This window comes from Lepidochelys kempii, chromosome 9, assembly GCF_965140265.1.
Source record: "Lepidochelys kempii isolate rLepKem1 chromosome 9, rLepKem1.hap2, whole genome shotgun sequence".
NCBI lineage: Eukaryota > Metazoa > Chordata > Testudines > Cheloniidae > Lepidochelys > Lepidochelys kempii.
In genome coordinates this window covers 33,703,144-33,726,191 of record NC_133264.1, presented here as the reverse complement: position 1 = coordinate 33,726,191, position 23,048 = coordinate 33,703,144, and the positions used below count along the sequence as shown (strand labels likewise).

At 42.6% G+C, this 23,048-nt stretch overlaps 1 protein-coding gene and 1 long non-coding RNA gene across 4 annotated transcripts in view; one reads left to right on the top strand and one right to left on the bottom strand.

Moving 5' to 3' along the window:
* PID1 (phosphotyrosine interaction domain containing 1) overlaps nt 1-15,781 on the bottom strand; it is a 159,616-nt gene extending 143,835 nt beyond the window's left edge. Inside the window, exon 1 of one of the 2 annotated variants that reach the window (XM_073359838.1) lies at nt 15,401-15,781. In XM_073359838.1, the coding sequence (XP_073215939.1) occupies nt 15,401-15,430 (30 nt within the window). In that variant the 5' untranslated portion in view covers nt 15,431-15,781. The remainder of the gene's footprint in view (nt 1-15,400) is intronic. The other variant, XM_073359837.1, reaches the window with a different exon arrangement.
* Nucleotides 15,774-23,048, top strand: part of LOC140917316 (uncharacterized) — a 75,686-nt gene continuing 68,411 nt past the window's right edge. The window contains exons 1-2 of one of the 2 annotated variants that reach the window (XR_012160788.1): nt 15,774-15,929; nt 16,376-16,452. This is a non-coding gene — a long non-coding RNA (uncharacterized lncRNA). Of the gene's footprint in view, nt 16,217-16,375; nt 16,453-23,048 lie in introns of both variants that reach the window. The other variant, XR_012160787.1, reaches the window with a different exon arrangement.

Sequence of the window (23,048 nt, the reverse complement as noted above, 5' to 3'; positions counted from 1 at the left end):
ATTTTACACAGGCACAGTATAAGACTTAAAGACAAGGAAATTTTACATTTGTTTGGGTCACTAGTGATAAGCCAGGAAGTGCTAGAAATCTTCTGAGAATACCAGGATTGGATCTTGTAGTAGATAAGAACGGCCATACTGAGTCAGACCAAAGATCCTTCTAGCCCAGTACTCTGTCTTCCAACAGTGGCCAATGCTAGGTGCCCAGAGGGAATGAACAGAACAGGTAATCATCCAGTGATCCATCCCATCGCCCATTCCCAGTTTCTGGCAAACAAAGGCTAGGGACACCATCCTTGCCCATCCTGGCTAAAAATATGAAGTAAAATATGAAAGAGAGACTTTCTTGGAATAGTACATCAGATATATTGAGCAAACTATACACATGCAACCTGTAGGGCAATATTAATATCGTCATTTATACTGGATGCAAATACATATAACATTTGATTTATCTTTAAAGACGCAGTGTACAGCAGGGAGCAAAAAGGGTGAAATGATTAAGGTCAGGACTACAGAGAGGAGCTGCAGGTTCTAGTCCCACAAAATTCTTACATGAACCTGGCCTTTAGGGGTCATTCCTAAAAAGTGCTTTGGAGACAATGCGTGAGGTGGATGTTCAGAAGTTGTCAAGATCAGGGCCTTAATTTCACTGTGACTCAATTTCCCTATCTGTGAAATAGGAATAACTCTTCACTACCTGCCCTCACTAACACCTCTGTGAAGTAAATTCACTCGTGTTCATAAAACATTTTGAAAACCCCAGTTGGAAGGTAACGTATCAGTGCAAAGTTTTATTACCATATTCATCCTTTATCTTGTCTCTTTGTTTGGTACTAGGTTTTTCCTGTTCATGTGAAGATACAACTGACAGTTTTCTGAAAAGATAAAAATGCTTGCTCACCTCTGGAGCTTACAACAAATACAGTAGTGCATAGGTAGTCCCTTCAATAGGATTCAGGCACCAGCTTGGATAGCTAAGTGTGGCATTTTGCATAATTCCTGAAAAATATTTTTCTGGCAAAATAGAAAACATAGAATCTCAGGGTTGGAAGGGACCTCAGAAGGTCATATAGTCCAACCCCCTGCTCAAAGCAGGACCAATCCTCAATTTTTGCCCCAGATCCCTAAATGGCCCCCTCAAGGATTGAACTCACAACCCTGGGTTTAGCTGGCCAAAGCTCAAACCACTGAGCTATCCCTCCCCCCAATAATAGATCCCAGATGGTAAGAACTCATGGTGGGCAAAGTGTTTTGTTACAGTAAAAACAGACTCAAGCCTAACCTGAACCAAACTTATTTTTTTCTAATTATTTTCAGTTGCTGCTTGTCTCTGCATTTTCCTGGGCCAAGCTGGGATGAGAAGTACCAACATACCCATGACAAGGCTGTTCTTAGAATACTTCTGTCCCCACTGAAAGGAAATACTAGAAATCTCAGGAGAAGACCTCTCAGCATAACATTTTAAACAAAGTTTAGCATATTTATGAGACTTGGATAGCTGAAATAAACATCTAGTGAAGGCTTTACTGCACTGAACTTTTTGATTTTTTCCCAGCAACTATATGAATTTCAACCGCAGATCAGTATCAGCGTAATCAGTTTAAAGGCTCACACTAATCCTGACCGTAGGAAAGCTTGTCTCCACCTACAAAAAACCCACAGGAGGATGTGGAAACTCCTCATGGAGTTCCTGCTCCACCAATTGTCCCTGAAGGGAAATGCCAAACCTCTCCCCACACCCAACCTCTCTCACACACACACACAGCGTATTTAGCCCCGAAGCTTCATGTGAAAGCATTTTGTCCAATGATATTTGATGAGACCTTGAGGATTCATTAGAAGCCATCACCACCTGCATGGGAACTTTGGGGCAGTCCGCATTGCCAGACTGCCCCTTGCTGCTCTCCCATGGATCCATATCAGCAGCTGACCTGGGAAACCTTCTAGGTGAAGAGACTCTGCCTCACGGAGGGTCTTTTCTCTGAAGCTAGTACAGCCTCATGCTGTACTTCCTTTCTGCACTTCGCTATAAGACTGGCAAAGGGGAGGAAAATGTGGACCTGATCCAAAGCCCACTGAAGCCATTGGGAATCTTTCCACTGGCTTCAGTAGGCTCTGGATCAGACCAGAATTTCCAAAAGAGCTCCGCACCCATATTCAGGGCCACATTCTGAAAACAGTGCATCCCTCATACAGGCAGCAAATAAGTGGCCGGACTTTCTAAAAAAGCTCTCTGTATGCTGGGTGCTGAGCATTTGAAAATCTAGCCCTGAGCTCTTCTGAAAATCTGGCCCCTAATGTAAAGCTCAGCCACCCCCTTCAGACTCAGAGATACCCAAGTCAGGAAACGGGTCTCCTGGAGGTCTGAGTTGGAGGCCTGAAGAAAGTGGTCACAAGCCTGAACTTCAGGACACTCAGCTTTCCTTCACAAAAATAGCCTCCATTCTCAGTGTTCTTGGCAAGTCTCATCAAATACCATTGGACAAAATACTTTTCCATGAATTAGGATTTGAAACTTGTCTGACATAATGCAGTCACAACTTCAATTGAAGGTGATGGTGGGGGGACGCACAGGTATGGTGGAGGGATAGCTCAGTGGTTTGAGCATTGGCCTGCTAAACCCAGGATTGTGAGTTCAATCTTTGAGGGGGCCATTTAGGGGTCTGGGGCAAAAATTGGGGATTGGTCCTGCTTTGAGGAGGGGGTTGGACTAGATGACCTCCTGAGGTCCCTTCGAATCCTGAGATTCTATGATTCAAACACAAGGATGCTGTCAATTTCAAACTTTCAATGCTACTATGCCAATCTCACAGAAGTAGCTTAGTCACCAAAACTTAAATTACTAACAGGTCAAAACCTGTATTCAATTTCTTTTCTGAGAACAACATTTCAGCAGTTCTGTCATCAGTGAATTGATATGATAATTTTTAAAGTAACAAAGATTCCATTATGGTTTTTTTTTATAAAGTACACAGTAGCGGCCCAAAAGACTATCATTGCCATTAGTTGTAATGTTTTCAACTGTTACTATATGTGTAAATTAGCTTTATTACACAATATCAAATGGCTGTGAAAAAAACAAGTATAATATATTGCTGAAAGGACTTTTCAATTACCCACGTTTAACATCTGTGGTCCAAATTCTCATCTCACTTATACAGATGCATCCCAATTAAGTCACTGGGGTTGGATTAGTGTAAGTGAGAGGAGAATTTGAGCCTGGCCCATGGAATTCTATGATGTATCCCAGTTCAAGTCCTGTCAAATCATACACTGAATCCTATTTCAAAGGAAATCTACAGTGCTCTCGGCCAAGGATTAGAGACAGTACCATTGATCCCAGTGCCGTTTGCCATCAGACAGCAGAAGAATAAAACCCACACAGATAAGATAGTAAGCTATTTAGACTCTGCATTCTTCAGTCCCTTGACTGCCTTCCTTCAAGGAAACCATTGATTTTTGTCATCAGAGAGATTGTCAGTTTCATAAACAGAAACTAGCAGTAGACTATAAATGAACCCTCGTGATAATTTTCCAGAGGGTTTTCCACAAGGGAGCCACTGATTTTGATTTTCTTTGGTCATACATTACTTCCCAAAATTAGCACTTTTCAAGAGCCATTCATTTTCTACAATGCATAAATAAAGAGAAACGCCCAAACTAAGTGGTGCCAGATGAGCTTTTCTGAATTCAGACAGTTCTGTTTTAAGGATTTTTGACTGGTATTAAATTAGAGTAACAACATTTATTGTGAAATTTTGATGCACTATAAAGTATCCAGAAGCCAGATAATGCCAAAACCTGGGCGATAAAATATTCTGGACTGAGGAATCTACTTTGCCTCGATTCAATTTCAAGCACTTTTCACTTTCCTCCTTGTAATTACAAAGTTTAATAAAACCAAAGATCAAACAGCAATGTCAGCATGTTTTTGTCTTGTAGCTATTTGTATTCATGATTAAATAATGCATCACACATTGTAGTTTTTGTTTGTTTGTTTTGAAGAGTGTAGTTTATCTTAAATTGTTTGATAATACTTCAGAATATATTAGGAACTGTATTGTAGTATATTCTGTAAAAAATAAAAGTCTAGTAGTACAAGACCATACTACAGATGTCTGCTATTAAATTCTTGCTGGTCTTTTGGTAAGAATTATCAGGTTTCCAGATTAGCAGAGTGATCAGAAAAGTGCTACATGAAAGCATTTGGCCTTTCACATTTACTAATCATGACACTTCACAGAACAATATTCTGAACTGGAAATAACAACGCAGTACTAGTTTGGATGTTTGGGGGGTTTTTTGGGGGGAGGGGGTGCCAAACAGGGGGAGGAGAATGTATTTTACCTCCCGTCAGTGATTTGAGCCATGCCTAGAAGAAGAAAGAAGTCCAACAATGGTGATGGACAATCATCAAAAAGGGATTTCTCATGTTGTTCAATTATACCAGTATATATGAAGCCTTTTAGCACATCCAACTTGAAAACATGAAATAGATGCAGAAGCACTTTATAGAGTGATCATTTATTTAGTTTCCTTTCAACATCTATATTATTCAGGTTTATCTGCATGTCATTTGAATTCAGATTAACCGTTAATACAAAGTGAGAGATTTGCAAAAGATCAAGTGCTTCCTGTACGGCACGACTTGCTTGCAAACGGTCAGCGCTGCAGTGCTAAGTAGAGCACTTGCAGAACTACCTCTTCGCTCTCCTTTCCTACTCTAGGAGAAAAGGTACTTGAACACTGTGGGTTTTTACACACATGTAAATATAAATAGGGAGAACCAAAAGGCTTACAAACAGCATGAATTAGGAAACTATGCACCTACTCAGATTTGCTACAATGACCAATTGGACCATGGGCAGTCAAGCCTAGTGGCTGAAACAAGAGTTCAGCCTATTGGTTAGACCTGTGTCCAGGACAAGCTGAGGGTCAGAAGCCAAATGCCGAAGCCAGTGGGTAACCAGAGTCATAGGCCACAGGAGGAGCTGAGGATCAGCACCAGAGAGACAGCAGTTGAATGCCAGAGCCAGAGGGTAACCCTGAGTTGTTAGCCAAAGGTACAGCAAAGGATCAAAGCCAGAAGGGAACAAGTGCTAGAGCCCAGAGCAGGCAAAGTAGGAGCAGGTTCAGAAACAAGGCTGGAACAGGGGGCGCAGGCAAGCACAGCTGCAGGTGTGGTACACACTGAACAGCTGCTGATCTGCTGTGGCTTACAAGCAGGGCTGCTAAATCAGCAGCCAATCAGATGCTGTGGCTACTCTGTCAGTTCTAAGGCAATGCAGCTGGCTGGGTTCATTGATTGCCTAGCAGCAGAGTTAGTCAGGGACAGGCGAGCACCTAAGTCCTAGCAGGTCTGACCCTCGACAGTTACCTAGAAGTAATGTATGGTATCGTGACTCCAGAAAAATGTAGGTTTTATAACCAACACCATTCTTCTCAAAGGCCAGCAAATGGAACCGTACTAGGCCCTTGATTGTTTTCAAAAACACTTCAGAACTCTGCGTGATGAACAACAAAAATAGCTGCCCTAGAAATTACAGCCACAACAAAGGCAATAGGTTTCTGACCCTCACGTCCTACGCCAGGAGCAGGAGATATGTTTAGAAATCATTTAAAATGAAAGGTTTCGGAGAACTCCATGCATTGCTTGAAGTGGTATTACAGCTACAGACTATGAGCCAATCTCATCAGCCTTCTGTTTACAACAAGCAGTAGATTCTACAGCAAGGACCACTGCAAAGAGAATACATAAGAAAATACAGCAAGCCAGGGGATTAAGGTGTTGCTGTATGCATAAGGGAAGAGCACATTTTAAATAAATACAAACACCTCTTGATAAGCTTTCCAAGAGAAAAGACAAGGTATGTTCATATTCCATGCTTCCCTTGACATTTTCCTGATAGAAAATTAAAGCAAAGACGAGGGACAATCAAAGACTGGGGATGAAGGGTGTTTTAAAAGAGACAGTCTAAGATCATTATTACATAAGCGTGATTAATAATATGTCTATATGACCAGCAGTGTGGGTAATCATAATCTCTTAAGCATCAGTGCATTTCTCTGCACCAGTGGCTTTGAAAAGTCATACAGCATTACACGAGTTTGTGTCCACAATGTGCAAACTGTGCACTGTCCTATGCAATTACAAGAACTGTCATAGCTAAAAACAGGGTAAAAGTGAAGATGTTTCTACAGGTGAAGGAATAAGGCACAGTCAAAACATGCTCTTCCTAGATCATATTTTCAAGAAAATTCCAAAACTTGGATATTTAAGCATCTCTATCCTAATTTTTGTTAAATCCACTGAATTCAGTAAAAAGTCTGCCACCAACTGAAAATACATCAGACAATGAATGATTCTTCATCAAACAGGAGGGCAATAAGACAGGCCTCATTCTGAGAGAAGTGGAGCATAGAGTTGAGTGACAAAGAAAGCATTGGCCACGGCTCATTAAGCAGGAACAAGAAATTTATGCCACATTATTACAAAAATTACACCTTTCAACAGCACATCAACCTTTCAACACTAGGCTGTCATGACAGTGCTAGGTACAAACTCAACATCTGTTGGAACTGCACTCACAACCATCTGTTCCAGAGGTTTGAAGGTTACCAAATGAATTAGTTACATTTCCTGCAATCTGAATTTACCACAGACATTTTCAATGCCTTACTCTACCTCGGATGCCCTTACACAATATGTGAGCTCTATTAATGATGTTATTACTGATGTTGATTGTAATTATTGCATGATCAACAATCAAACCTAAATTTCAAGAGGAAAATCAATGGAACTTGGGAGGATTGATCATGTTAGAATAAATTGTAACTTTTATATGAGCTACCACATATCTGAAATGCATAGCTTTGTATGTAGTGTATGGTTTGGCTGCGAGCTTAGGGAGGTGAGGAGCAGAGCAGCAGGTGGGCAGGGATGAGGAGGCAAGCGGTGAGGCAAGCGGTGGGCCCTGGCTGTGAGCGGCAGAGTGAGAAGGTGAGCAGTGAGCCACCAGCAAGCAGGAGTTCTCGCGGAGGGCAGGGGGTGTCCGTGGCAGGGGAGTGAGGAGACAAGTGGCAGGTGGGAGGGCTGAGAGGAGGCGAGCAGCGGGTGTGGGGGTGAGAGGAGGCAAGCGGCAGGCGCATGGGCAGCGGGTGGAGACCCCCTTTGGGGAAGCTAGCTCCCGACTCCATCCCTTCCACCCGCAGCCCCTCCCGGCAGCCAGAGCCCTGAGACGCCCTACCCCCCTGTGGCTGGAGGCACAAACAGCAGCTAAACAATACAACTCTCAGGGTTCTCCAAGCAAGGATGGAGCAAACCCAGTATAAAACATACACACCCTCTCCTGCTTGGTCCTGAAAAGAAACTAGCAAACTCTCAGATCTAAAATTACCAGGATGGACACCCTACTTGTATCCATTTCTAAGACATAATTGGCACCCATAGATTGCACAAAGATTGTATTGCTATCTCCCCAGCTTAATATTCAGATACAATTGGAATTTGTCCAACACCTCTTTTTCAATAATTTATGTTAGAGGCCAGATGGCAGCTGGTTGTCTTGTTAAGGTCACAAGATTTTTTTGGGCAGGGGTCTTACTGTTTAAGCTATCCTGAGCTCTTGAAAGGAGACATTAGCAATCTTCATCAATAATGAATACAATAGGACCCCACTGGTTTTCACCAACCATGAAGGGCAACATTCTAGCTTATAAACAGTGGGTCACACCGTTATCTCAAAGACAAGACAATGGAGCTCACTCAGTGGCCTCCTGCCACTACTTCACACCGTATCTTCTCACAGGGTTAAGACCTGCTAAATAAATTCTAGTCCTTGGCCAGTTGGATCAGGACCAGATCTTTGCTTCACCCAAGTCTCTGTTTCAGTCTTCAGTGGCATCTCTTGCATCCTTTTGATATCACTCTCTTACATCTCTGTCTTTCATCTCCTCGACTAACTATCATTGTAACTAATACTTTGAAAGCGTGACTCCCTCCCCACCTCTGGTCTGACTGTCCTTTGGATTTTCCTTGTATTTGTTCAGATTGTAAACTCTTTGTAGCAGGGCTTACTCTCTTTACCATCTTCCAGCCTCATCATTGGTGACTTCAACTTCTGTGCTGACATCCCATATGTCTCCTTAGCATGCTGGCTCTTCACCCTCTCCTCCTGGTCTCTTTCAACACTGGATCAATTTTCCCACACACCAAAATGGCCACCTCACTTAAGCTTGTCTTCACTAAACATTGTTCAATTTCTAATCCCTCAGTAGCTAATTTACCTCCGTCTAACCACCATCTTGTTTTCCTCAACATTGCCCACCCACCCCACACCCAACCTCTGCGTCCATGGCCTCCAGTCCATCATTCTTCATGGCTTCCCAACGCATTCCTTCCTATTAACTCTTACGTTGACTCAGATGTTGATTCACTCTGTCCCTCGCCTTACACTTCTTTGCCCTCTCTCCCACAACAAACACCTCCCAGTCAAACCCAGTTCTCCCTCTGCATCCACATCCCCCCGATCCTATTCGTGCTCTGCTAGGCACCTCTGCACAAGACCACACAGAGTTCCTCCACTACATAATTGCTCTCTCCTCCTTCAAATCTGTCCTATTCCTAGACAAGCAATACTAATTCACCACCCTCAGTGATTCCTTCTCCCACAAACCCAGACACCTATTCACCAGCTTTGACTCTCCTTATACCCTCCCCTTCCGTTGAGCCCTCCTCCTCCAGGCAGGCTATTGCCAATCTTTTCAGAGAAAAGACTGAGAAGATAGGACATGATCTCATGCTCCCTCTCTTTTCTGCCTACACCCTTCAACATTTCCTTGTACTCTTTCCCCTTCCTCCTCTAACTGCCTCCCATCTCCTTAGCTTCTCACTCTCATTGTTTCCTACCCCTCACAATGCAAACATGCATGGTCTCTCCATACTTACAAAAAAGTTTTATCCCAATTCCCTCTCCAGTTACCATGCCTTCTCTACTAACTTAACTTATTGCACCACCTACATTTACTTTCTTCAGTTTCTCTCCACCCACTCCATCCTTGCTCCCCTCCCATAAGGCTTCTGTCCTCCATTCCACTTAAAACATTCTCATTGAGTTCTCCAATAATCTCCTCTACAGATCTCTTATCACTTCCCTTTAGTGACTCAACAGCATCAATCACTTCTTCCTTCTTACAGTTTTGTTCTTGCTTGATGTTCATGACTCTGACCTCTCATGGTACTCCTACCTCTCTGAGCACTTAATTTTCACCAGCTCATCCTCTTAACTCCCATTCTCAGTTAGGGTCTCACAGGGCTTCCCCCTGAGCCCTGACACCATCTCCAGGTAGTTCCCTTGTCTAGCAGATCTCATCCACTCACACAGATGCAACAACCATACTCATGCTGATGATTTACAAACTGCCTCTCCAGTCCTGACCTGTCTCCTGACATCAAATCCCTGATCTCGGTCTGCCTCTGATATCTCCTCATGGATGTCTTGCTACCAATTTAACATGAACAAAACTGAGATTCACATAACCTCTGCTCCCCCGCTGCAAATTGTCAGTTGACAATGGCTAGGCAGGTGGCTAGCAACGATTACTATATTATAGGCAGGGCTAGCATCCCTTTGTGTAAGGGATGTGTCTTTTACCGACCCAATAAAAATCCACTCAAAATTGGCCATGTTATAAGCCTTTGAAAAAATCTCAGTTTGCACATGCACTGTAGAGACTTATTATATTAGCAGCTAAATTCTCAGAGAGTCAATCCCCTCACAGCTCCCACGTGCTGGCTGGACTGGGTATGCACCACCACACAGCGTGAATGAGCATGATCCAGCCACGAGCTGCAGGGGCTGTGAGAAGCACTTTCCCTGTAACTGCTGCTCTTAGCTGCTGTGCCCCTCGGCACCACAAGGAACAGGAATCGAGAACAGGGAGACTCTCGAGCCTGTGCTCTCAATTTCCACACCACTGGCACCCAGGCAGCATGGAGGAGGGAGCCGTCTAATTCAAAAGCAGGAGGGAAGAGAGCTGGACCTCTGGGGTGGTAAAGGGAGAAGACTGGGACATGGACGTGAGAAAATGATATTGGAAAAGGAGTTGAGGGTGGGGCCGGGGAACAAGTTGGAAACAAGTAGTGGAGAGAGGCAGTAAGATTGGACAAGGAGTCTGTGGGAACAGGAGATTGTGACAAGGAGACAGAGTTGGGGGGAAAGTCTGAGATCAGATGAAGATTCCAGGGTAGGGAGACTGGAACAAAGCATCTGGATGGTGGACACTGAAAATGGTAGTGGAGAAGGGGAGGAGACTAAGATCAGATGAGGCACCAAGGGCTGGGAGGAAGGATGGAGACAGACTGGCTGGGCAAAGAGCCTAGGATGAGGGGTCTGGAATGGGGAGCCAGGGTAGGAGGAGACTGGGACTAAGATGAGGATCCCAGAGGGGGAGCTTTAGAGACTGACTAAATGAGCAGACTAGGACTGGAATAAGGAGCTGGAATGTTGGGGTGAAGAGACGGGACTGGAACTGGGACATGCTAGGGGGCAGAAGAAATCAGGCTTGGAAGGAACAGAAGCAGAAGGGTCTGTAATTTCTAGAGAAAACTCTCTTCCAGAACCTGAAATGGAACCCAAGAAGTCCATGTCTTATCACTCCTCTGCCGTGAGCAAATATCTATGAAACCCACTGGTAAAATGCCTAATCTCCCACTCTGGTTAGGGTGACCAGATGTCCTGTCTTATAGGGACAGTCCCGATATTTGGGGCTTTGTCTTATATAGGCACCTATTACCCCACACCCTCTGTCCCGATTTTTCATACTTGCTGTCTGGTCAGCTTAACTCTGGTGCTGGTCCACATACAGCAGAGGTCCCCAAACTGTGGGGCACCCCTCCTAAGGGGGCAGAGAGGAATGTTGGGGGGCCATCCTGTGCAGCCCATGCCAACCCACACAGGGGGCAGAGAGGGAACACCATCCAGCCCTGCTCTACCCCCAGCCCAACTCCAGACTCAAGCCATAGCTCTGTTCCACCCCCAACCACAGCTCCACTCCACTTCCCGCTCCAGACCCAGCTCCATTCCACCCCCTGCTCTGCCATCATTCCCTCTCCACCCAAAGGCCAGCTCCACCTCTAGGCCCAGCTCCTCCCTCATCCCCAGCTCTGCCTTCAGCCCACACACCTCTGCTGAGCTAACTGAGCAGTAATGGAGTGGGGGCGCAGACAGATTCCCTTTCTAGTAAGGGTGTGCAAGATCGAAGAAAGTTTGGGCACCACTGACATGGAGGATGACAACCTACTACGGCAATCAGTGACTTCATTAGCTCAAGTAGCAGAGGTCTGTGCAGTGAATCTACATGTTCTAACCCTGCTGATGATTCATGTGGGTGCCAGTAGGATACCACATGATGGAAATTCTGCTTTGTTTTTTTAAAGCAAACCAAAAAACAAACAACAAAAAAACTATGTTAAAACAACATTATTTATATTGCGAAGTCAAACACTCAAAGGTTAGGACACACCAGATTTATGATTGCCCATGCAACCTTATTTCTGTCTCATGTTATGTATATGTTATGACACACTCTTTCATTACATACTATTTTCCTGCAGGATGGATGGTGCTCACTGAATGAGTAGCTATTAAATATTTTATTTTATTCTCATTGCTCAATGCGTGGCCCCATGGCTTATTTACCACACACTACTCAAACCCTTCTCTGAATACAGAATTATTAATTTCCTCATGGGCTTTTCTCTACACTTATCGTTATAGGATCTGACATCACTCAATTTCTTTCCACAATAGCCCTGTTAAGTGAAGTAGTATTATTATCCCCATTTCACAGACAGACAGGGAACTGAGGCACAGAGAGATTAAGGTCAAAAGTCTCCACTAATTCTGGATGCCTAATTTGTGATGGCTAGGGCCTGATTATTCAGAATAGTTAGCATTCAATAGCATTTTATATGTTCAAAGCACAGGTCCCAGCTGCAGCTGTGAGTGTTCAGCACTTTGGCAAATCATACTTCAACTGCCTCACATTGGGGGCAATGAGGAAATGAGGAATACCCAGTTAATGGTCATCTATAAAAAGTTTGTTTTATATGACTTGCCATTAGCACCAAATAGGAACTCTGCCTCATTCATTACACACTTTTCACATTCTGCAACAAATGAAACAGGGGTCATACAAACAAGTCTCCTTCATTACATAACCCTCAGCCCTCCCTAGGACAGCTCCATCCTGTACGATGAATGAGACAGGAGTCCTACGGAAAAAATGGACAGCTTTAATGTAAATACAGTCTGTATTCTAATACACATGCACAAGAGGGCTGAATTAAAGTTTCACAAGCATTTCCAACTTTGGGGTGCTTGATTTTGCAACCTAACATTCTTTAAATATAATGTAGTATATATTTATGCTATAGTATTAACCTTCCAATTCTACAAAGCGTGCACTCAGTCAATCTATGCAATTACCTTTTCATTCGTTATGCCCATTCATTACACCTGGTTTTAATTTCAGCCCCTACCCGGCATGTGCTCAACTTTATGCAGTGAGAGTAGCCCTTTTGGCTTCATTGAGACTACTTACAGTATGTCAAATTCAGCATGTGCAAAAGTCTTTGCAGGATCAGGGCCTGAGACTAAGTTCTTCAGGGCAGATATTGTCTTTTACTATGTGATTATAAAGGGTCTGCACAATGGGGCCTCTAGCCATTACTGGAGAATAAATAAATAAATAACATGCCACCATGGTTAATTTCATTCACAAATCACATTTCAGGCACACACAAAGTCAAAGGTTCCTAACCACTGAAATTGCATTCCTTGGTCTGATTAAGAAGCATGGATTATTACTGTTACTGGCTGGTAGAGATTAAAACTCCTAAAGACTTGATCATACTTGGCTTTAATATCAAATCAGAGCAAGTCTTTGAATTTTCTCCTCTCTGGTATCAAAACAATTTTTTAATTCCAATTGCGGAAGCAATAAAATATTTTAATATGTTCAACTATTTCTCATTAGATATTTGTTTTGGAAACTGTATGAAGTTGCTATAGTGGAACTACAAAATAAGCTTTATTTTGTCTTACTTTCTGCAAGTCTCAAGTTTCCATATGTATTTATTCATACAATATATTTAAGAATAAGGGGATGCACTTCAGGCAGGTAGGCCTAAAACTAGATCTACTAGCTGTGGTTTGGTTTGCAGGCACACTATTTCCCATCATGCCACCATCCCTCCCACACTGCCTTCCTGCTCTCTTGTCATGAGAGGGGGGTTGAAATATACAAGACTTCTGAATTCTGAAGTGGTAAGAAAGCAAAATTTGTGTATATTTCATTAGCCTGCCTGCTCATAAGAAAAAAGAATAGACACAGAGTAAAGAGATGAAGTGACACACACATGCACACACAAACAAAATAACACTGACCTTCAGATGCTGTTGGCAGGTTGCCTTCCAGAAAAGTTAGATTTTTAACAATTTTACAGCTTTCATTTTGAGGATCTTACGGGGGTTTTAGGGTCAGGAGACTAGTTACTGTATAATTATGTTTAAGGTAGACTAAATTTTGCATCTGTCAACTCCGCCTGTGTCCCATTAATGGTATTTTTCATAAGATTTTATAAAATGTAACCATTGTCTTTAATGAGCCAGGCCCTTTCTTCATTATATCACAAATGTTATATAATCTGATTTAAGAAAAGACTACTAACATGACAAAGAATACAACAGGAAGCACTAGAGCCAACAGTTGCACAGCCAAATAACCATGAAATGAAAGCTGATATTTCTAATATGGAAATATCACAAAGCAGAATATATGCCAGAATAGTTCAGCTGCCAAGTGTCATGGGCTTTGGAACCCACACACTTCCCTAAATAAAACATGCTGCGCATGAATAACTTAAATAGATAAAAAAAAATCAAACACATTCAGAAGAGCAAGAGCCCAAAGTCACAAAGAAAGCACATCAAGGAATTTTGACTGCCACCATGACTCGATCTTCAAAGTGATGCTGCATCAATACCTCTCTCTCTCTCTCTCTCACACACACACACGCCTTTATAGATAAGTGAAACATTAAAATAAGCCTACACTGCACTCAGTTAGGTACTGTATGAATGCAGATTTGTATTAAAATAAGGCCTTTCAGAACATTTATTAATATCACCTTAGCATCCCAGAGTAGAGTTCCTTATTTGAGGTTTGATTATTTGCAACAAATATGTAAATGTGTTGTCCCACCCCATTTAGAATCTCCCTTGAAATTTAGAGCATCAGTGATCTAGTTGGAATCTTCAATATTACAAGATACTGATACTCTCTAAACAGGCTGCTCCTCACTGCAAAAATGAATTCAGTTTGTGAACTTTACCTACGACTTTTCATGAGGGCTATATGTTTACTTATAGATCTCTGAACTTCAAGTTAAATCTTTAGTTTGCATGCCTCAATAATGCTGCTTGTCCCCTCCTTTCAGCATATTTTCTTTTTGCCCTATGCCTTCAAATTCATTCTGCCTTAAAGGTTGTTTTATTTTGCTACTTAAATAGTTCTTCAAAGTTTACTATGAGATTTAATGCTGCTTTAAGCATGCCAGAAAGTTTGTCTTTGGGATTGTGTAAATTCATCTGGCAATCTGTCTAGTTGACCATCTGGAGAACATTTCAGAGAAAAAAGCATGGAGCAAAACCCTGCAGTAAGGACAACCCTGAGCCCCCAGAGACCTTAATACGTGTCACTGATGACTCCTGCAAATAACTAGACACGTCCAATTTTCAGTATTGCTCAACCCCAAACATTCTCCTGCACCCGCCATCCAAATCCCATCAAACAAACATTTTCTTGTTTGTATGCAGGAGTCAATGAATTGGCTAGCGCAATACCTGATGAGTTTTGACTCTTTATAAACTTTTCCCTTTAAAAAGAAAGAAAGAAAGAAATGGAAGGGAGTTGCAATAACCAGAAAGAAAATTAAAATCCTATTTTCAGGAGGAGCATAAATTTAGAGAGATAACATCATAAATGCAACCCAAAGATTTTCAAATCATCTGTTCCGTCTTTGAAAAAGTCAGCAACAACAACAACAAAAACCACCCCACATCTGGATTCAAGAAGCCCAGCCCTGGACCTGTAAATCCTGTCAGTGGAATGCAATGTTAAATTGTTGGGCAGAAAGTGCTCCACACACAGAGACCAGCTGAAAGTTGTAAGCGTGATCTATGCACGGCCATGGGGGTGGCGGGGAACGAATTCAAAACAAGGGCTTACCAATGCCCCCTACATATTTTTGACACAAACCCTCGGATCACATGACCCGTTCCTTTACAGACACGCCAGCCCCGCCTCAGTTTCTCCCCCTGCCCTCCTCCCTTACCTGCAGTCTCTCAGTGGCCGGCTGCCACATAGTTCACCCTCTGTGGATCTGCGGGGAGAGGAGGACACGGCTGCTTGCGAGCTGGGCTTCAGTTCTCCAGGCTCGCTCACATCTGCTCGGGGTGGCAGCGAGGTGCGCTCAGTCCTTCAGGGGCCGGTGCCCAGCCAGCCAGGGAGAGCCGCCAGCTGCGCGAAGCCTGGTACCTTGCACCCCGGGCTCTCCGCCGGCTCCTCCGCTAGCCGCGCTGCGCTGTCCTATTGCACCAGCGAGCGAGCGAGCGGGCGGGACGCTGAGCTCCGCCGGCGGCCCCCCCCCCAGTGCAGCGGCAGCGGCAGCGCCCGGGCTTCTGGTCCCTCCCACGGCCCCGCCCCCGCTAGCCGGCGCATCTCCGATGAGTCCCCCTCACCCTCCTCTTCCTCCTGCCCCGCCGCCCAGCCGGGCTACGCTCCGGAGCTCCGGGCCCGAGCCCCGCGCGGAGGCTCAGCTTGCTGCCGCCGCCGAGCACAAATGCAAGAGATCTGGGGCCTGGGTGAGCCACGTATCGCCCGTGTCAAACCAATCTGTGTAGTACGGCGCGGCTGGTCGCCTGCAAGACCCCAAAGGCACGCGCCGTGCGTCGGGCAGAGCGCCCCAGAGCTAGCGCGGCTGCTTGCTGCGCGGGATATGTTGGTATGACATGTATGATGTGTTCAGCATGCGTCTTGCCTTTTGCTGGGGCACGCATGATCTGTCTATAGCACGCAGCCTGTTTCTGTCATGACGTGGTACGGAGAGGTTCACCTCATAGGCATCTCCCAGCACCATGAGCTATGCAGGGTATGTGGATTTAGTATACTTGGCTTGCATGGCATATTTATGTCCACGCTATAAATAGCACTTATACTTTCGGATGCAGGACACCCTTTTGGCAATGAAAAAATTAGAATCACTTTAAAATTCGGGTTACATTTTACAGAATGTTTGCTCACGTTTCAGATAAATAAAGGAGATTGATTATGTCCAGCTGTGACACGAGCTCCTACTGAAACTTCTCATCCATTCCATGTGGAACGGTAGGTGAATGTAACAGAGACATCTACTGGCTACTGGTGTAGCTTGTTTTCTCAGAGGCACAGGTCTTCCTTTGGACTTGGGTAAAACAGCTCCCTGGGTGTAGGCGGGCCTCTGGTTTAGTATTTCCTAGAGGGACCATTTCTTATACCAAATAGCAATGTTTATTTTCTTCTTCATTAGGCCTTTTAAAACCCTGCTAGGTCACTGTGTAACTACACCAGTTACATTAGTAATCATTAGGGCTGTAATTAAAAAAATTAATTACAATTTAAAAAAATCACAATTAATAGTGTGATTAATCGCACTGTTAAACAATAATAGAATACCATTTATTTAAATAGTTTTTGATATTTTCAACTTTTTCAAATATATTGATTTCATTTACAACATAGAATACAAAGTGTACAGTGCTTATTTTATATTTATTTTTGATTACAAATATTTGCACTGTATAAAACAAAAATAGTATTTTTCAATTCATCTAATACAAGTACTGTATTGCAGTCTTTTTTTCATGAAAGTTGAACGTACAAATGTAGAATTATGTACAAAAAAACCCCTGCATTCAAAAATAAAACAATTTAAAACTTTAGAGCCTACAAGTCCACTCAGTCCTACTTCTTGTTCAGCCAATTGCTCAGACAAACAAGTTTGTTTATATTTTCAGGAGATAATGCTACCCACTTCTTGTTTACAATATCACCTGAAAGTGAGAACAAGTTTTCGCATGGCACTGTTGAACCAGTGTCGCAAGATATTTATGTGCCTGATGCACTAAAGATTCATATGTCCCTTCATGCTTCAACCATCGTTCGAGAGGACATGCAGCCATGTTTATAATGGGTTCTTCTCAATAACCATCCAAAGCAGTGCAGACCAATGCATGTTCATTTTTGTCATCTGAGTCAGATGCAGAAGGTTGATTTTCATTTTTGGTGGTTTGGGTTCTGTAGTTTCCACATCAGAGTGTTGCTCTTTTAAGACTTCTGAAAACATACTCTACACCTTGTCCCTCTCAGATTTGTAAGCCTTGGGTTGAGTGCTGTAGCTATCTTTAGAAATCTCACATTGGTACCTTCTTTGCATTGTCAACTCTACAGTGAAACTATTCTTAAAATGAACAGTATGTGCTGGGTCATCATCCAAGACTGCTATAACATGAAATATATGGCAGAATGTGAGTAAAACAGATTAGGAAACATACAATTCTGCCCCAAGGAGTTCGGTCACAAATTTAATTAATGCATTATTTTTTTAATAAGCATCATCAGCAGGGAAGCATGTCTTCTGGAATGGTGGCCAAAGCATGAAGGGGCATACGAATGTTTAGTATTTAAGTGCCAGATATTCCTTGCAATGGCGGCTACAAAACTGCCTGTTCTCACTTTCAGGTGACATTGTGAATAAGAAGCAGGCAGCATTATCTCCAGTAAATGTAAATGAACTTGTTTGTCTTAGCAATTGGCTGAACAAGAAGTAGGACTGAGTGGATTTGTAGGTGCTCAAGTTTTACATTGTTTCATTTTTGAGTGCAGTTACGTAACAAAAAAAAATCTACATTTGTAAATTGCACTTTCACGATAAAGAGATTGCACTACCGTATTTGTATGAGGTGAATTGAAAAATATTTTTTTGCTTGCCATTTTTACAGTGCAAATATTTGTAATAAAAAATAACAATGTAAAATGAGCACTGTCTACTTTGTATACTGTGTTGTAATTTAAATCAATATATTTGAAAATGTAGAAAAAATCCAAAAATATTTAATACATTTCAATTGGTATTCTATTGTTTAACAGTGCAATTAAAACTGCAATTAATCACGCTGAATTTTTTTCATCACGATTAATTTTTTGAGTTAATTGCGGGAGTTAACTTCAATTAATCGACAGCCCTAATGATCATATTGTGTATGGCGCCACACCTACCTTGTGAGCTCATGGATGTGGTATGTTTTCAGGGCACAGGGATTAGCCAATGTGTGTTCAGAATCGCAGTGCAGTTATCTGGCTACACCACTTTATTTTTCAAATTTATGATATTTCTACTATAATTAAGGGCACAACTCTGTGTCTCTGAGGCTGCTTCTTACCTCAGTGTCCAATGCAAAGAGCCTGTAATAACAGAAAATCCATGTCTGGAGTGTGCAGTAGGTAGTTCTACTGCGAGATGATCTGACAGTGTATTCCTGACAAAGCAACTGGAGTACCAAAATGAATAAGGAGAGATAATGTCATTCAGCAGGAGAAGACCTGAAAAACTGCGCTCCTGCTTGTGCTATGGGGACATAAAATATCCCATGGCACTTTCCTAAGAGATGTAACTTTCCCCAGTATGCTTGTCCAAATCTTCCCTGCCTCCCCTCCCCAACTGTATAACGTACTGTGATGATTGATTCCTGTCTCTTGTCCCAGAGTGGCTGCATTTCAGTGGTGCTGTATTCATGTCATTAGCCAAAAAGAGTTTTGGATTTTTTGGATGGTGCAGAAGTTCTACACTGCTCAGAATTTCTCCTGGGATTATTAAAATTACAACAATCTGCAGCGCACCTTTAGCTTTATCTATAAATATGTCTATATTGTGTACAGCAGGATACACGCTACAATAGCTTCACTTTCCATTCATTATAGCCCACCTCTATCCACATTCAAAGGAAGGGAGGGAGAGAAAATGCATGGGATTCCCCCACAAAAAAGGTAGCTAACATTGACTGTGGAGAATTTGAGTCTATCATACACAATAGCTAACAAAAAGATAGCCATTCAAAAATTCTAAACCTTAACAAATATGGGAATGGCAAATTAAGATTAAGAATATTCGATAAACCCTATTGTTCATAAATTTTCTTAGCAATACTGACATGCAAAAATTCACGTTACACATTCTCATAACAACCCTAAATCTGACCCACAGTATGTACACACACACACACACACACACACACACCTGTCTGTCTATCTTGGAGAATACAAAATGTCTAATTAGGAATGTATATGTCTGTAGCACTGTTTACTACTGGAATGTGTAAGGATAATTTTCACTGGTAATATCGTTGAACTAATATATGAAATTTAAGGATTATATAATAGTCATTATTACCTCAGCTTGACATTTCCATCTTTAAGGATTGGAGATTTTTTTAATGGTGATGCCCTTCTTATGTATTTTCAGTAGGGTTACATTACTTATTGTCCTAACATTAACTGTCAGCCAACAGAGTTTTTGCATGGGAATTTGTTTTCAAAAAGTAAAATAAGGAGGCCTGAAAGTTTGTTTGTTTTTAATGTTTAAATGATCTATACTGAAGTTAAATTTTTTAAAAGCATCTAAATGACTAGGAGCCTTAGTCCCATTTTCTAACATGACTCAAGGTATGTCTTATGTAAGCCCAAGGTTAGTAGAACTTGAGTTAACAGACCCAGGGTTTGTTAACCTAGGGCTTCATTGCCTACACTCATTTGTAACTGCAAGTGAGGAATTGTTGAACCCTGGATCTCAGCCTGGGGCTCCAGCATCTACACTGCATTATGCAAACCTAAGTCCAACCACCCGAATTCCAGAATTCCTAGTGCCGTCCCATGTGGCCATTCTAGCCCTTACTTCATGCAACACGGGAAAACTTCGCTGTCCACCAAACTTAACTGTGCAGAGGATAAAAGAAAATCATCCTGTTGGATTGTGGAATACTTTGGAGGACTCCTAGAGCATGAGTCCAGTGGGTCTGTGTCTGCATTACAAAGCAATAGGGTTTGCATCCTGGGTCCTGGCTTGACTCAGGCTCAGACCCTCTGCACTAACCCAGGGCTTAGAGGGTGATTTGTGAGTAGAGAGAAGGTGGAGTTAGGCTTGAGAGTGAGTTTGAACCCTGGGCTTACACGGCAATGTAGACACACCCTTAGGCATTTAGGGTATATCTACGCTGCAATAAAAAACCCTGTGGGGCTCGGGCTGCAGGGCTATAAAATTACAGTGCAGACGTTTGGGCTCAGGCTGGAGATCAGCCTCTGGGACTCTCCCCACCCCATGCCCAAATATCCATTTTATAGCCTTGCAAACTGAGCCCCATTAACCTGAGTCTGCTGACATGGGCCAGCCACAGGTGTTTTATTGCAGTGTAGATGTATCCTGTACGGGTATGTCTACACTGCCAAGTAGGCCTAGGATTCAAACTTAGGTGCAAGCCTAGCCCCCTCCATCTACACACAAATTGCACTAGACTCAGGGCTTAGACTCAGGGTCCCAAGATCCCACAGGGGTGAAGGATCCAAGCCTGAGTCAAGCTGAGACCCAAGGATCAAGCTCTATTGCTTTGCATTGTAGAGATAGACTCACAGAATTCATGCTCTGGGAGCCTGCCAAAAATATCCCACAAACACTTTAGGAGGTGTTAAGGAGGGAGACACGCAGCCACAGACTTGCTAAAGGTCCTCAGGGTAGGAGCTCTTCTAAGGTGGGAAACAGCAGGAGCTCCTCCCCACTTACCTGCAGGAGACACATAGCAGGGACGTCCTTCTTCTACAGAGTTTAGGAATTCCACAAGAGAGAAGAGTCTCCATACTTCTCTCCTGGGGAGTTCCTGATCTGTACAGGGGAGGAGACCTTTTTTCCTGACATGATGCCTCACACCTCTACTACACCAGCCAGTCACATTTCTCCCTGAATCCCTTAAGTATTAACATGTACAATGTTGTTATATGCTTGACTTTTATATGTAAATGCTCTATACATCTGATTCTGATGGATGTTTATAAATGGCATAAAACAAAATGGCAAGCATGTGAAATGGCTACAGTGACTATTGATTATTACTGTTTACCAGACTCCTGAATATTCAATAATGTGCAAAAAAGCCCAAAGGGTCCCTATGATGTAGAACAAGGTGCAAAAGCTAGAAGAGACCAAAAATATGTCCAAGGGAAACTTTCAAAAAGAAGGTTTTTACTATATTCAGCTTCCTATATGAGATGTTGATTTCTTTAGAGGCTGAGAAATCTAGCTCCATCTGGCATGTGCTTAACTTTAAGCAGGTGACTAGTCACATGGAAGGCAATGTGCTTAAGTGTTTTGATGGATCAGGGCCACATCGCTCAGTGCCTTGTAAGATTGAGCCCTGTTGTTTTTAAACTTTCTAAAACCAGCCAAGCTGCACCTTAATCGGAAACATATGTATTAAATCAGATAAAAGTTTGCAGCTTTGATTTTCAAGACACTGAAATCTCAGTTAGAAGGGGGCTGAATGTAGCCTGAATCACACACATCAGAGTGCAGCCTGAAACAGAGACCCACTGCTGACACCTCCACAGTCCTATGGAGATAAAAATCTAAGAAGAGTGCCCAGCACCTTTTAAATATCAAACCAGAATATTTGCCAGAGCTCTCTTTTGTAGATTTTCAAAGTAAACAGGATGTTGTGGTTTGTCTCCTTTTGACCCCTCTCTGTCTTCTCACTAACATTTACATTCTTTGCTGCTCTCAACACCAGAGGTATTTTCTGAAAGCTTCTCTCTTTCCCAAATAAACCTTGACAACAATTTCATTTTTCCCGATGTAACAATCAATTTACCAGGCACTCTAGACTGAATCAGATGGGACTCTATATAATCCAGTCTGCTGTCAGTTGATGGTCCACAAAGGAAGCTTAGAATCCACTGCAATTAGCAAAGTGATTGAACATACGGGTTGGGGTTCATCTTTATTTCTTAATGTACACAACTTTTATACAACCTAAGACAACTGAAAAAGCTGCATTAACTAGTTCGTGGGTACTGCTAGCATGTGGCAAAACCATTACTGAAATGAACAAACAGAAGCCAGTCTCCACTATTTTGACTACCAAGACAATGTTCATACAATGCAAAAGAAAACTTGTCTGTTGTGACTATTCTGCATGTCACTTTTATCTATGACAGCAAGGTACAAATGCTTTTACACACAAACCCATCACCAACCAGACTGGAAATCTCAGAATCAAGTAATACTGGTCATTTCTTTTAATGTGATTTTTTTGGGGGGGGGGATGATATTGGTCAAGGTCTTCCTTTAATGGTTCCAAATCTTTACACCGGGGGGTCATTTGCTATGAGGTAAGAGGGGCAGTTTTCCCCCCTCCCCCGCTGACATTGATTTGACCAACTGGATTTTTCATAGGTCTATATGCTCCACTATGTCTTCCATTTGTGGCCTCTCATCCCCTGACTTTCCAGGATATAGTACGTATGCAGAGTTGTTGTAGCCGAGTTGGTCCCAGGATATTAGAGAGACAAGTGAGGTAATATCTTTTATGGACCAACTTCTGTTGGTGAGGGAGACACGCTTTCGAGCTACCCAGAGCTCTTCTTCAAGTCACCTGGTAATAAAAGATATTACTTCACCCACCTTGTCTCTCCAGGAGATAGTATCACATAGAACATTCTACATGCTGACACAGTTTTGACCCCCTCCCCCAGAATTTTTCTGAAATGACCATCCACAGAACTGGTGTAAAGAGGGAGGCAAGTATGAAAATATAGTTAGGGGCCAAGACTTATCAAATGTTAAATGGGTTAAAAAAATATCACGTCAGGAAAAACTGCTTCTTTTTGGTCCTATTCTGTAC